Source organism: Rhinatrema bivittatum, chromosome 2 (genome assembly GCF_901001135.1).
Source record: "Rhinatrema bivittatum chromosome 2, aRhiBiv1.1, whole genome shotgun sequence".
In the NCBI taxonomy this organism is placed as follows: domain Eukaryota; kingdom Metazoa; phylum Chordata; class Amphibia; order Gymnophiona; family Rhinatrematidae; genus Rhinatrema; species Rhinatrema bivittatum.
This window is the reverse complement of record NC_042616.1, coordinates 200,130,331-200,143,191: the sequence shown is the minus strand read 5'-3', so window position 1 is coordinate 200,143,191 and position 12,861 is coordinate 200,130,331. Positions and strand designations below refer to the sequence as shown.

Sequence of the window (12,861 nt, the reverse complement as noted above, 5' to 3'; positions counted from 1 at the left end):
CTGATTTCATAGGCGAAAAAAGCAGTGGGTATCAAGCAGCCTAGATACAACTTGTTGGCAGTCTTAATTTCCCCCCCTGTGAATTTAGTGCATGAACACTAAGATATTCAAGCATAACCAATATTTTCAAAAACATACAAAATATTTATTTCAAAAATAGATGAAATATTTTCCTTCCCAAAATGTATATCCTAAACCCCTCTTGAACTGGATGAAAAGTATGTAGCTATAGTACTTTTCAGTAGTAATGGGTAATACAAATTTAGGCGGGTAGGGAGGACTGTCTTCAGTTTCTGAAACTCTCATTTTGTATAGTTTCAGGAAATGTAACTTGTGGCAGGATGATAACTACAAGTTCTGTTTTTATGAACAAAAGGACTGGGCTTAAGGCTGTTTTTAGGAGCTCTGTAAACCACTGGTGACTCGTTAAGATTCATTCCTTCTTTTCTTTTAAATCTGAACAGTTAGATTTCTTGTTACAAATTATAGTTTCTAAAACTAAATCAAATGAGGATTTCAGATTCTGGTCAGATATTTTCACTTTCAAAATCTTTACCCACAATCCTTCAAAGTGGGGCACTTATCTTTTTTCATTAGTAATGCTCCAATTTAGGGAACTTGAGAGGGGAAAGAATTTTCACCCACCCTTGAAATTCATTTATTCTTGTTTCAGAGAAGTCCGTATTCAAAATGGTTTGTCAGCTAAGTTTAGGACTTAGCCGGACAATCTGAAATAAATATGTTCCCCTAATGTCCAGGTAAGTTTTTACCAGATAAGTCATTACCTGGCTAAATCTTATCTGGATAAAAAAAAAAGGCATTTCGGGGACAGGGCATAAACTTAGCCAGATTGCATTGTACATTACTCTATATCAGTGCTATCTGGTGATGTTTAGCTTTATACCTCAGGGAAGGTATAAAGTGTATCCGGATCATCTAGATAATGTTAGCCTTATCTGGCTGTATTCAGCCAATTAAGTGCCGAGAAAAAAAAAATCCTTGTAGACCTATAAGCTCAACCCCCCCTCCCCCCCAAACAAATCACTACCAGCCACGTTTTTAAAACCTGGCGCGTGCCAGCACATTTTCCTAGCAGCCCAGCCTCGCACGTATCTGCCGGTACATGCAGAAGAGCTGGGTTTGTAAAAAGGGGTGGGGGACCAGCTGGGACAGTGCTATTAGGCGCTGTGCTGCTGAAGTGCTCGCCGGCTGGTGCATTGAACTTACTTCTGCTCAGGTGAGCAGGTAAGTTCCAAAATAAAAAGAATTTGGGTGGTTGGGGGTGGAGGGTTAGGGGTCAGGGCGGAGAGGGGATTAGGGAAGTTCCCTCCCAGTCCGCTCCTTTATTAGAGCGGACTGGGAATGAACTGGGAAAGGCTCGATCGCGTCACTTCAGGTTTGTAACTAAACCCCCCCTCCCCCTTGCGCACACAAGTCAGCACCCGCGTGCACAAGGGTATTGGATTTTATAACATGCGCGCTGATGACGCAAGCATGTTATAAAATTGGCGCGCCCCTTTTAAAATGTACCTTTAAAGGTGTAAAACTGCTATTGGGCAATGTACTCTCTCCCCCCCCCCCCCCCCCCCCCCTCCCCAAGATTTTTCAGGCCTATTGACCCGAGAAGGCTCTACCCCCACCCAGAATTCAAGAAAAATGTGTGGGCTTCTCTCTTTCCCTTGCAACACTGACATAAACCCTTCTGTCACCCTCTACAAAGGAGCAGGGCCATATGGAGCACAGTACGATCGTAGCGCTCCCAGAAGTATCAGCGATGCTTTGACAGCAAAGCTGGTAGTATTAAGCTACCTGTATTGCTATTACACAGTACACTGACAGCAACACTCAACTGTACTTAGAGCAATATAAATATACCATGCTTTCAGCAAACCTGGGCATTTTGGGCTAGGGTGCCAGTTGGGCAGGGAGGGTTTATGTCAGTGTTGCGGGGGGAAGGGGGCTATTAGACAAGAGGATGGGGCCCAGAGCTCACACGTATTTCTTTAATTCAGAAGGTGATGGAGAGCTACCTTGGACCGATAGACTTGCAACTCCTATACATATTTTGAGGACCTGTGAGTAGAGAGGAGGATGCAATTCCCACTAGCAGTTTTAGGTCTTTAAGAGGTTTGGGAAAGTGGAGGATCAGGCCTAGAGATCTGAAAGGCTGGCTTTGTGTTTGACTGTAACCAGTTAAGATACATGTTATCCGGGTATACGTACCTGGATAATTTTTAACCAAACCAGCTATATTCAGATAGTCTGGTAGGTTAAAGTTATCTCAGTACATATACTGAGATAACTATAGGCAAGTATGTTCAGCGGGAGAGTTGTCCCATTAAATAACCAAGACAAATAATTATGCTATCTTTAGCCAGATAATTTCTTTGCTTGCGAGCTTTCTGAAAAGTGGAACTTATCAGTGTATTTTATTATATAGCCGCTGTTTCTGCTAGGGAAATAGACACTGGGTCACAGATAACAATGACTCCATCTGATTCACCCTCTCTTTAAGTATCTTAGTGCCATCTATATTTTCTAAAACTGCACAAAATGAATATTTATTTATTTATAGGGAATTTATAAATTGTTTTCCAGTTTTCACAGCATCAGAACTGAATAAAATGTCTTTCTCCTAAAAAGTTTTCTTATGCATAAATCATCTTGTAACAAAATGGAAGAATGTTTGCATTTTTCCAGTAATGATACTGTATTTCAAGGGAGCTACAGATTAAAGCATATTTGCAAGGGAAGAATGTCATCCATTCGTATAAAACTGTCATGTAGTTTCTGAAAATTTAAATTTTGAATGGATACCTCATTGTGCGGTACTGTTCTTATAGGGAAAAGAGCATGTAGGTAGTTCATTTCATGGCCATCTGGGTCCCACTGCCTTTTCCTCTTGTAAAAATAGTGACTAACCAATGACGAATCACGTGAAAATTATATTGTATGAAACAAACCTGAATTATTTAGATTTTGACTCAAATTTCTCTCATATACTATTTTTACCCATACTTCCCCTTTAGTGGAAGCAAATGTATTGTGGGGGATTGGACATCTAAGTGGCAGATGAAATTGAATGTAGGCAAGTACAAAGAAAAATAATCCCAACTACAGGTACACAGTGCTGGGTTCCATATTAAGATAAGAGTCGTCACCCAAGAAAAGGAATTTGGTGGACAATACATTCAAATCCTCAGCTCAGTGTGCAGCAGTGGTAAAAGAAGCAAATACAATGTTGGGAATGATTTGGAAAGGAACGGAAAATAGAGAATATCTAAGGACCTTCATTTTGAGTTTTTATTTTATTTTCCCTGGGAATTTATCACTGTTTTATTATAACCAACTAAAACAGGAGAAAATCAGTGTAGAAAATTAGTCATTTTTTTCTTCTGATTTTCAGCCATTATTGTTGGTTATAATAAACCCTGATAAATTCACTGGGGAAATAAAATAAAAACTGAAAACAAAGGTCCCTAAGAATATCATGATACTTCTATATTGATCCATGGTGCTACCGCATCTTGAGTATTGTTTTCAGTTCTGGTTTCCCCATCTCAGAAGGTTAAAGTGTAACTACAAAAGGTACAGAGAAGTGCAACTATATGACAAAGGGAGTGAAACAGCTCTCTTATTAACAAAGTTCAAACAGATTAAGGCTCTTCAGCTTGGAGAAGAGGCAATTGAGAAGGGGATAGATAGAGGTTTATAAAGCCATCAGCAGCTGGAGCAAGTAAATAAGGGGCTGTTATTTACCCTTTCATTAGTGCTAAAACCAGGGGAAGTTCAGGTAGCAGATCTAAAATAAAGTGGGAAAAGTGTTCTTTCATTTAATACATAATCAAGATGTGGAATTTGGTGCCAGAGGACATGATGAAGGCATCTAGCATAGTTGGTTTTAAAAGAGGCTTGGACAAGTTCCTGGGAAAAAAAAGTCCATAAACCATTATTAGCCAGGTAGATTTGGGAAAACCAATGCTTAGCACTGGGAGTGAACAAAAAGAAATGTATACCTACTCTTTAGGATCTGCTCGGTACCTGTGACTCACATTGGCCACAGTTTGAGATAGGATGCTAGGCTTGATAGAGCTTTGGCCTAACTCATTTTGGCATATCTTAATGTTCTTCTAATTTGTACACACTTATGCTCCAGTTGAAGGGAGATATGGCTAACACTTTGTGTGAGAAAGCTGAATCTTTTATGTCCCTCTACATCATTTTATCTGGCTTCATAAAATGTAAGTTGTGATAGGGGCACTTTATTATCATTTTCACAGGGAAATTTGTTAAGCCTTATTTTGAAGGTCAACTATGTCCCTGCCTTTCTTTCTGGAAGCCATATCTGAAAAATAAATAAAATTCTGCCACAAATTGTGTTTTCTGAAATCTGGAGAAATTCTGCATATGGTCATGTATGAAAACAACCTGCTATTGCAAAATTTTGGTAATTCCAACTGAAACATGGAATGGAATAACTTAACATACATTTCTGTTAAGGAATATGTTTGGATTAAAAAAAAAACTTTGTATCAAGATTGTGCTATACATTATTATACATCAAGAAAATATAAGTTATTGTATGATTCTTGTTTGTCCAGTTACATATTTATAGGAAAAGGGATGGGCCACATTTTACTCTGCAAAAGCTTAGTGTGCACTCCCTTTTATTTCTGTATGAAGAGTAACTAAACAATAATGGGTAGATTTTAAAAGGGCTGCACGTGTGCCCATAAATGCGCATATCTTGCTGCGTGCAAAGATACGTGCTGTTTTATAAAGTATAGGCAAAGGTTATAAAATATTCTTCATGCAGGTATGTCTGCATCTTTACATATATATCTTGCGTGCGCTCGGGGGAGGGAGGAAGAGAGAGCGAGCAAACCTGTTTATAAGGCTCAGTATGACACTTTTTCTTTGGACCATTGTAAGGAGGGCACTTTTGGTTCATGGTGAGTTTTCGGGAGGTGGATTGGGGTTTGGGGAATGATATTACAGAAACATTCAGAAGTATTCCTTGTAAAATTGACATCATTAAAGAATTTTAGACCTTAGAAGGTGTTGAAAAGGAGTTGATTTGTACAATGTAGTTAGCAGAGACTGCAGTATACAAATCAACTCCTCTTGTCTAAAATTCTTTAATGATGTCAGTTTTACAAGGAATACTTCTGAATGTTTCTGTAACACCACCCCCCAAACCCCAACCTACCTCCCGAAAACTCAGCCCGAATCAAAGTGCCCCCCCTTACAATGGTCCATGTATTGAGTGTCAGGCTGAGCCTTATAAAGAGTCTCTCTCTCCCCGAATAGTTGCAGCAAAGTTACATGCATAACATACATGTGCTGGCTGAGGAAAATTAGGGGTTACACATATCAGTGCTGGCCCCACCTCTGGAACATTCATGCCCTGCCCCTTTTTTCTGGGCTGCGTGTTTAAATAGCTTTCCCAGCTATTTAAAATTTGCATAGTTTCAGTGCAGCCCACTTGCGCACGTTTTTGTGCGTGCAAGGTTTATAAAATCTACCTCTAAGGCAGCTAGTTACCAATTATGTAGTTTTGTTACACATAACCGCAATTGAAGTGAAACATCAAGGAACATAGTAAAATATTGTATATCTATATTAACTCTATATCAAGGAGAATTATGGGTGACAGCGTTGCATAAGAAAGTTTACTCGTTTCTAAAAATGGCATTTTGTTGTTAAATGATATATCATGGAACCTGGTATCTTAATGTTCTGCAGTCTGAGTCTGTTAAATTGCAGTGTAAGAGTTGATCACAGTCAACTTTCCTACAGAATCTGATCTCCTTCTCCCCATATTTCATCAAGTAGTAGCAAAAATATGAGGTACCCAGCTCAAGGTTACTAATATCATAGGAAAAAGTATTTTCTCCCAGGACAAACAAGATGATAGTCCTTGCAGATGGGTGACATCATTAGATGGAGCCCAGCACGCAATACTTTTGTAAAAGTTTCTAGAAACTTTGACTGGTACATTGAGCATGCCCTGCATTCCACTAACCCCGGAGCCATATGGGGTCCCCCCTTCAGTCTCCTTTTTTCTGTGATGCTGTTGCCTTGTGGTTTGTGGAGCTCTCATTATTTTTTCCTCACGGAAGAATTTCACCATTTTTCTTTGGTTTTTCCCCTTACTTTTTGTCAGCATCCATTGATCAGCAAAGTAGATTTTTCTATGATTTTTTTCTATAATGTAGGTACAGAAATGCTCACCATACTGGTATCCTCACTTGTCTGGCTCTTTGTCTGATCTTCATTCTTATCCATTTCTTATCTCTACCCAGAGCCGCCTTCTCTCTCCTTGCACTTTCTCTCTTTTTTTTCCTTTTTTCTCTATCACTCATTTTCTCTGCTGACAAGCAGACATGAATAATCTGACAGTGCCAACATAGACCCAGCTCTCAGAGCTCAGAAAATGTCTTGCTGAGTATGCAAGGACTTTCTCACACACGATGCTGGCTCGTGAGTCCCTCAATCTTTTTTCAAGTTACCACATAGATGAGCTCCCAGTCTCTCTTTCCTGAACATACCCAGATCAGTCCAGGCAAGCGGGTTTTATTCATCCCCTACCAGCAGATAGAGGTAGAGAACAAAACTTTGGGTACTGCCACATATAAGAGAGTGTCAGTATTTCTGTACCTCCAGCAGATGGTAGAGGTGCTAACTCTGCAATACTGACTGACTGGATATTTTAAGGGAAATTGCGCCCCAAGATGACTGCAGAAGGGTCGTCCCTCGGGTTGAGCCGGGCGAACGGGGGTCTGGTTCCCTCTGTGGGCCCGAAGCCCCTCTGCCTGCCCAGGACAGGGAAGTACCCTTACTTAATGTTTGTGCTTTCCTGTGTGTCTGGGCCTTTAAATCTTTGTTGTAAAAGAAAAAAAAAAAGTCACTGGCAGCTGTCTGCTTTTGCAACAGCAGCCACATGTGAGCAGGCTGTGCGGCCTAGCAGGCTGAATGCAACAGCAGAAGCATACGTCAGGCTGTGCGGCCTAGCAGGCTGACATCCTCGGCGAGATCGTCAGGTGCAGGCCAGGCAGTAAGTGGGTGGATCAGGGGATCATTCGGAGGAGGGTGGTCCCGGTCGGGGCAGATTCACTCTGGTGGGTGCTGGCTGTTCTCCCGAACGAGCTGCGCAGTTTTCAGTCGCTGCAGCTGCTTGTTCACCGCGCCAGCGGGAAATTCTTGGGGCAGTGCGCCCTCTTCCGGGTTTGACAGCTGCTGCTTGGTGCGCCCTTCCCCCTCGCGATCCAGACCGCGTGGAAGTGCAGCAAGCATAGGATTGCCTGTTTGGATTTTTATTTTGCCTTGCTTTATTTCTAGATGCTTGTTATGACAGACAAGCAGCTCAGAGAGACCTGCAGGTCCAGTGGTAGCCCGTCGGTTTGCCTGAATGACCTCTTCTGCATGGAGTGTGCTGGAGAGGAGGGGGGGGGTGGGGGATCTGAAAGGCAAGCAAAGCCACAGAGGCATTCGCGGACCGCAACTGTGGTGCTGGGATCACAGGTGGGAGTGGCTATGGCCGCAGAAGCAGCACTGGATAGGGGGGCTTCTCCCCGGGGGTCCCCGCCGCTGCTGTCTCCCAAGGTTCGACCTGGGGAAAAAGGTCCAGATGTCTCAGGCCCTAGCAGCCCCAAGCGCCCTTCGGGGGCCCGGGGGGGGGGGGGGGTTCACCCAAATTCCTACCTTTACTGCACGAGGCCTTCCTGGCTAGCAGGCAGGTAAGTGCGGTGTCACAGAAGGCCCGACAGGTTCGGCAAAGTGGGGGAAGGTACCCCTAAAGGTTCCGAGGGCCTGCGAACTCTGTCTCCCGAGGAACGGCTGGCGCGATTGGAATTGGACTCGGAAGATTCGGACTAGTCTAAGCAGGAGGATGAAGTCTCCTTGGAGGCCTATCAGGATGGGGACCTGATTGGGGTCCCCCTCTGGACCCAGGGGACTCAAACTGAACAGGGGACCTTGGAGGGTCCGGAGGCTGAAGGCGATGATACGCGAGTGATCCGGTTTTTCAAGAGAGAGGAACTTTGCCCGCTTATACCTCAGGTGTTGGAGGAGCTGGAGATTAAGCTCACACTGGAGGATTCAGATGCTGAAGAGGTTAATCCGGTTCTCGATGGCCTACGGAGACACCCCCCCCCCCCCCAGCGCTTTCCCAATTCCGAAGAAAATCCAGAAATTGATCAACCGAGAGTGGGATTCTCCCGCCTCGGGTCTGCGAGTTGGCAGAGCGATGTCCAAACTTAATCTGCTTCTGCAGCACCATCTGGACATTCTCAAGGTCCCGAAGGTGGATGCGACAATTTCGGCATTCACTAAGAAGACCACTATTCCGGTGGCTGGAGCTTCCGCTTTGAAGGATGTTCAGGATCGGAAGTTGGAAGTGCATCTCAAGCGAGCTTTTGAGGTTCTGGGGTTTGGTCTGTGGGTGGTGGTATGTGCAAGTCTGATGCAATGGGCTTGATTGTGTTGGATCCAGAAGCCGCAGAACCAGTTGGCCTCCAGGTCTCTTTCCCCAGTCCAGGCGGCCCACCTGGAGGCAGGGGTTGCCTATGGCACGGATGCCTTGTATGACCTGGTGAGAACCACGGCCCACGCTATGGTGTCAGTGGTGGTGTCCAGATGACACTTGTGGCTACACAACTGGTCAGCGGATCTGTCCTCAAAATTGCAGCTCTGTAATCTGCCCTTTCAGGGGAAACTGCTGTTTGATGAGGACCTCGATCGTCTGATGAAGTCGCTGGGAGAGACAAAGGGCAACAGGCTGCCAGAGGATCGAAAATCTGGCTGAAAACCTTTCTTTTCTTGGCCTCGCTTTCGGCAGTCCAGACGTTTACGTCAGACGAGGCCCTCGAGGATCTTGACCCCAAGACCGTCCTCGCATAGGCAACAGTCCCTTCAAGGGGCTGGAAAGCCATCTAGAGGCGGATCCACCCAGGGTGCAGGTGGCAATAAGTCCTCACAATGAGATCCGGCAGGTCCACTCCTCGTCTCTGGTAATCGGGGGCAGGCTGGCCTGGTTCTATGGGGAGTGGACCAAGATCACTTCTGACTGGTGGGTGTTGAGCGTGGTGAGAAACGGCTATGCCTTAGAATTTTCTCGCCCACTGTGGTCGGTCTTTCTGGAGTCGCGTTGTCTTTCCCGAAGCAAGCGGGCAGCGGTCCAGGAAAAGCTTCAGCGGTTGTTAAGTCTGGAGGCGGTTGTACCAGTGCCAGTGTCCAAACAGGGACAAGGCAGATATTCCTTCTATTTCGTGGTGCCCAAAAAGGAAGGCACATTCTGATCTATCCTAGACCTAAAGAAAGTCAACCAGAGTTTGAAGGTACCACGTTTTTGGATGGAGACGTTGCGCACCGTAATTGCGGTGGTACGGGGAGGAGAGTTATTGGCATCTTTGGATCTCACCAAGGTTTATCTGCATATCCCCATCCCATCAGGAGCACCAAACGTTTCTCAGATTCATGGTTCTGGGATAGCACTATCAGTTTCAAGCGCTGCCTTTCGGGCTGGCCACCACCCCGCGGACCTTTACAAAGGTGATGGTAGTGGTGGCGGCGCTGTGACAGGAGGGATTGCTTGTGCACTCGTATTTGGACGATTGGCTGATACAGGCGAAGACACTAGGGGAATGTGTGCGGTCCGTGGATCGAGTTCGGTCACTCCTGGAATCTCTAGGCTGGGTTATCAATGTGCAGAAGAGCCATCTGGTCCCCTCCCATTCCCTCGAATACTTGGGAGCCCGTTTCAACACCCAGCGGAGCAAAGTGTTTCTTACAGAAGACAAGGTGAACAAAATTCAGGAGCAGGTAGCGAGTCTGTTTCATCTATAGGTGCCGAAGGTCTGGGATTACTTACAGGTCCTGGGCTCGATGGCATCTACATTGGAACTGGTGCTCTGGGCGTTTGCCCATTCAGCCTTGTTGTCCCGTTGGAAAACTCTGTCGCAACAATATTTCCTGCCCCTGGCTCTGATGGAGTCGGCCAGGGCCATTCTGGCCTGGTGGATGACGTGAAACAGTCTGGAGAAGGGGATGCCTCTTGAGGTCCCCATAGTGGGTGGTGGTCATCACAGAAGCAAGTCTTCTGGGCTGGGGGACAGTTTGTCTGGGCAGGTCTGCTCAGGGCCTTTGGTCGACGCCAGAACAGACATGGTCCATCAATCGCCTGGAGATGAGAGCGGTGCGCCGAGCTCTGGAGCAGTTTCTACTCTTGGTCCACGATCGGATGGTGCGAGTTTTCTCAGACAATTCAACCACTGTGGCTTACATCAGCCGCCAGAGGGGAACCAAGAGTCCCACGGTAGTGCAGGAGGCTCAGCTGCTGTTCGACTGGGCAGAGTTTCATCTCGAAGGTATCACCACCTCCCATATCGCAGGAGTCGACAACATCCAGGCAGATTACCTCAGCCGGCAGCAGTTGGATATGGGGGAGTGGGAATTCTCTGAGGGCCTGGGAGCTTCTCTGCGAACGGTGAGGAGCCCCACAATTTGATCTCATGGCAACGAGTCTCAATAACAAAGACGCAAAGGTTCTTCAGCCAACGGAGGAAGTCTGGGGTGGTGGGGCTCGATGCCCTCGTATGTCCGTGGCCGACCGGAGTCCTCCTGTACGTCTTTCCTCCGTGGCCGCTGATAGCAAAGGTATTCAGACGTGTAGAGGGCCACGCGGGGTCAGTGATTCTGGTGGCTCCGGAATGGCCTCGCCATCCATGGTTCATGAATCTGATGCAGCTGGCAGTGAACGGACCACTACGCTTGACCCATTTACCGGATCTACTACGTCAGGGTCCTATATTTTCCGATTGGGAGGATCGCTTTTGTCTCACGGCCTGGCTTTTGAGAGGAGGTAATTGTACAAGGGGGTATTTGGAACCAGTAATTACCACGCTGCTCCATGCGAGACGCCATAAAACAACTATTACAGCCTATGAAATTGATCTTAAACATGGAATGAAACAGAAATAATATTACTTGAAAGAAAATGTAGTTGTAATAGTATTCCAGCTTTGATTTTTTTAAAAATAATATTAAGATAACACCATCCTTTTTTGCGAGAGACCTTGGGATCATAATAGATACAGAACTTAGCTTGAAGAAACATATCGCCGCTAAACTAAAAGATGGATATTTTAAATTATTAACTTTAAGAAGATTGAAGCCATTTTTAGAACCATATGATTACAGAACAATTCTATAAGCTTTAATATTTGCAAATATCGATTATTGCAATACTCTGCTCTTAGGCTTACTGCAATCTACTGTTAGACCCCTCCAGGTATTACAAAATTCTGCTGCCAGAATTTTGACTGGCAATAAAAAATGTGATCATATCACACCAATTTTAATCTCTTTACACTGGCTGCCGATAAATTACCAGATACAATATAAAACAGCATGTATACTGCATAATAAAAATGATGGCGAAAGAACCAAATGGTTAAACACAGCTATATGATTGCACATCCCACAAAAAAATTTGAGATCAGCAAACAAAGGACTTTTGACAATTTTGATGACAAAATCTGCCAGACAGTCAAGTAAGGGAACGAGTGATATCAATAGCAGGACAAAGGTTTGGAATACATTACCAATGCAATTATGACTACAGGTAGACAAGAAGAAATTTAAGGCAGAGCTCAAAATATGGCTTTTCAAATTTGCTTACATAGAAAACGAATAACAGGCACACACAGACATAACTTTTTTCTCTCTTTTACTGTTATGTTTTAATTCATATTTATGATATTAATATTGAAGTCCAATGTTTTATATGTTCTTATCAACTTCTTTTAGGAATAGTAATGCAGTATGTTTTAGATTTTAATTTCTATTTTAACAGCTAAACTATAAAATTTTTATACTTTTCTTTTAAATCATTTTAGCTTTTATTACTATTTATTCTATTATTGTATTTCTCTATTTTATATGATTGTAAACCGTTGTGAAGGCTTTGCCGATGTGATGGTATATAAAAATAATAAAACCATAAGCTTCTAAAATTTCAGTAGTAGATCCTCATTATCATGAAAAGTACAAACAGCTGCAGCACTTGGATGCAAAATTACTATGATTACTTTAGAAATTGCTTTGCTGAATATGCATAAAAGGAGGAAACCTTGAAACATTACTAGTTAATCATGTGTCCTAATCATGTGTTCAACGATACCTTAGATATGTGACCTTGTGCTGCATATATGCAAGATAAATATCAGTCTGTTTTAAGATAATTCTGTACCTTCTAGTTATTGCTGACTCCAGAGACAATGAAAGCGTGGCCAGCTTTGGCTCACTGTGCATATGACTTCCTAGAGAACAAAGCCTACAATAAAGGGAAGGGGGATTTTGCCCGGAAGGTAAGAATGGCTTTTAATAACCAGGAATTTAGACAAATGTGCTAAACATTAAATAATTGAAGAAACAATAATGTATTAATTAAAAGGTCCTAATTACATTTTAGCTAATTCAGCTTTTTAGCTATGTCTTTTTTTTTCTCCTTGGACAATGTGATGATTGACAGATGTGCCTCTAGTCCCTGAACTTAAAAGAATGAGCAAATCTTTGGTTCCTATTTCCAAGGTTGTTTGAGGCAAAACAGCATGCATTAAAGTGGTTGCCTGTGAGAACTACAATTCCCAGAATCTCTAGCAGTCTTCGGCAAGCTGGATTTGATTAGGGAGCGACTGGAGGCAGGGTAGAATCACCTATATTTGTAGCAATAGACTGGCAGGTGAAATAAATGAGGTAGTCTGGTGTTTGCCAGAGAGAGCAGGAAAAGAGAAAGGAGAGGAGATAGAGAGAAGGAACAACTTCCTTAATGGAGTCTGAGGTTGACGAGGAGGCAGAGCC

At 43.8% G+C, this 12,861-nt stretch overlaps 1 protein-coding gene across 5 annotated transcripts in view; it reads left to right on the top strand.

The window, feature by feature from the left end:
- The window catches only part of SNX13 (sorting nexin 13), a 447,782-nt gene that overhangs the window by 348,158 nt on the left and 86,763 nt on the right, over positions 1–12,861 (top strand). For all 5 annotated transcript variants that reach the window (XR_003854521.1, XM_029589038.1, XM_029589035.1 and 2 more), the window contains one exon: positions 12,258–12,368. Coding sequence is in view for 4 of the 5 variants with exons in the window: in XM_029589038.1 (XP_029444898.1) it covers positions 12,258–12,368 (111 nt within the window). In the remaining variant the exon portion in view is untranslated. The remainder of the gene's footprint in view (positions 1–12,257; positions 12,369–12,861) is intronic.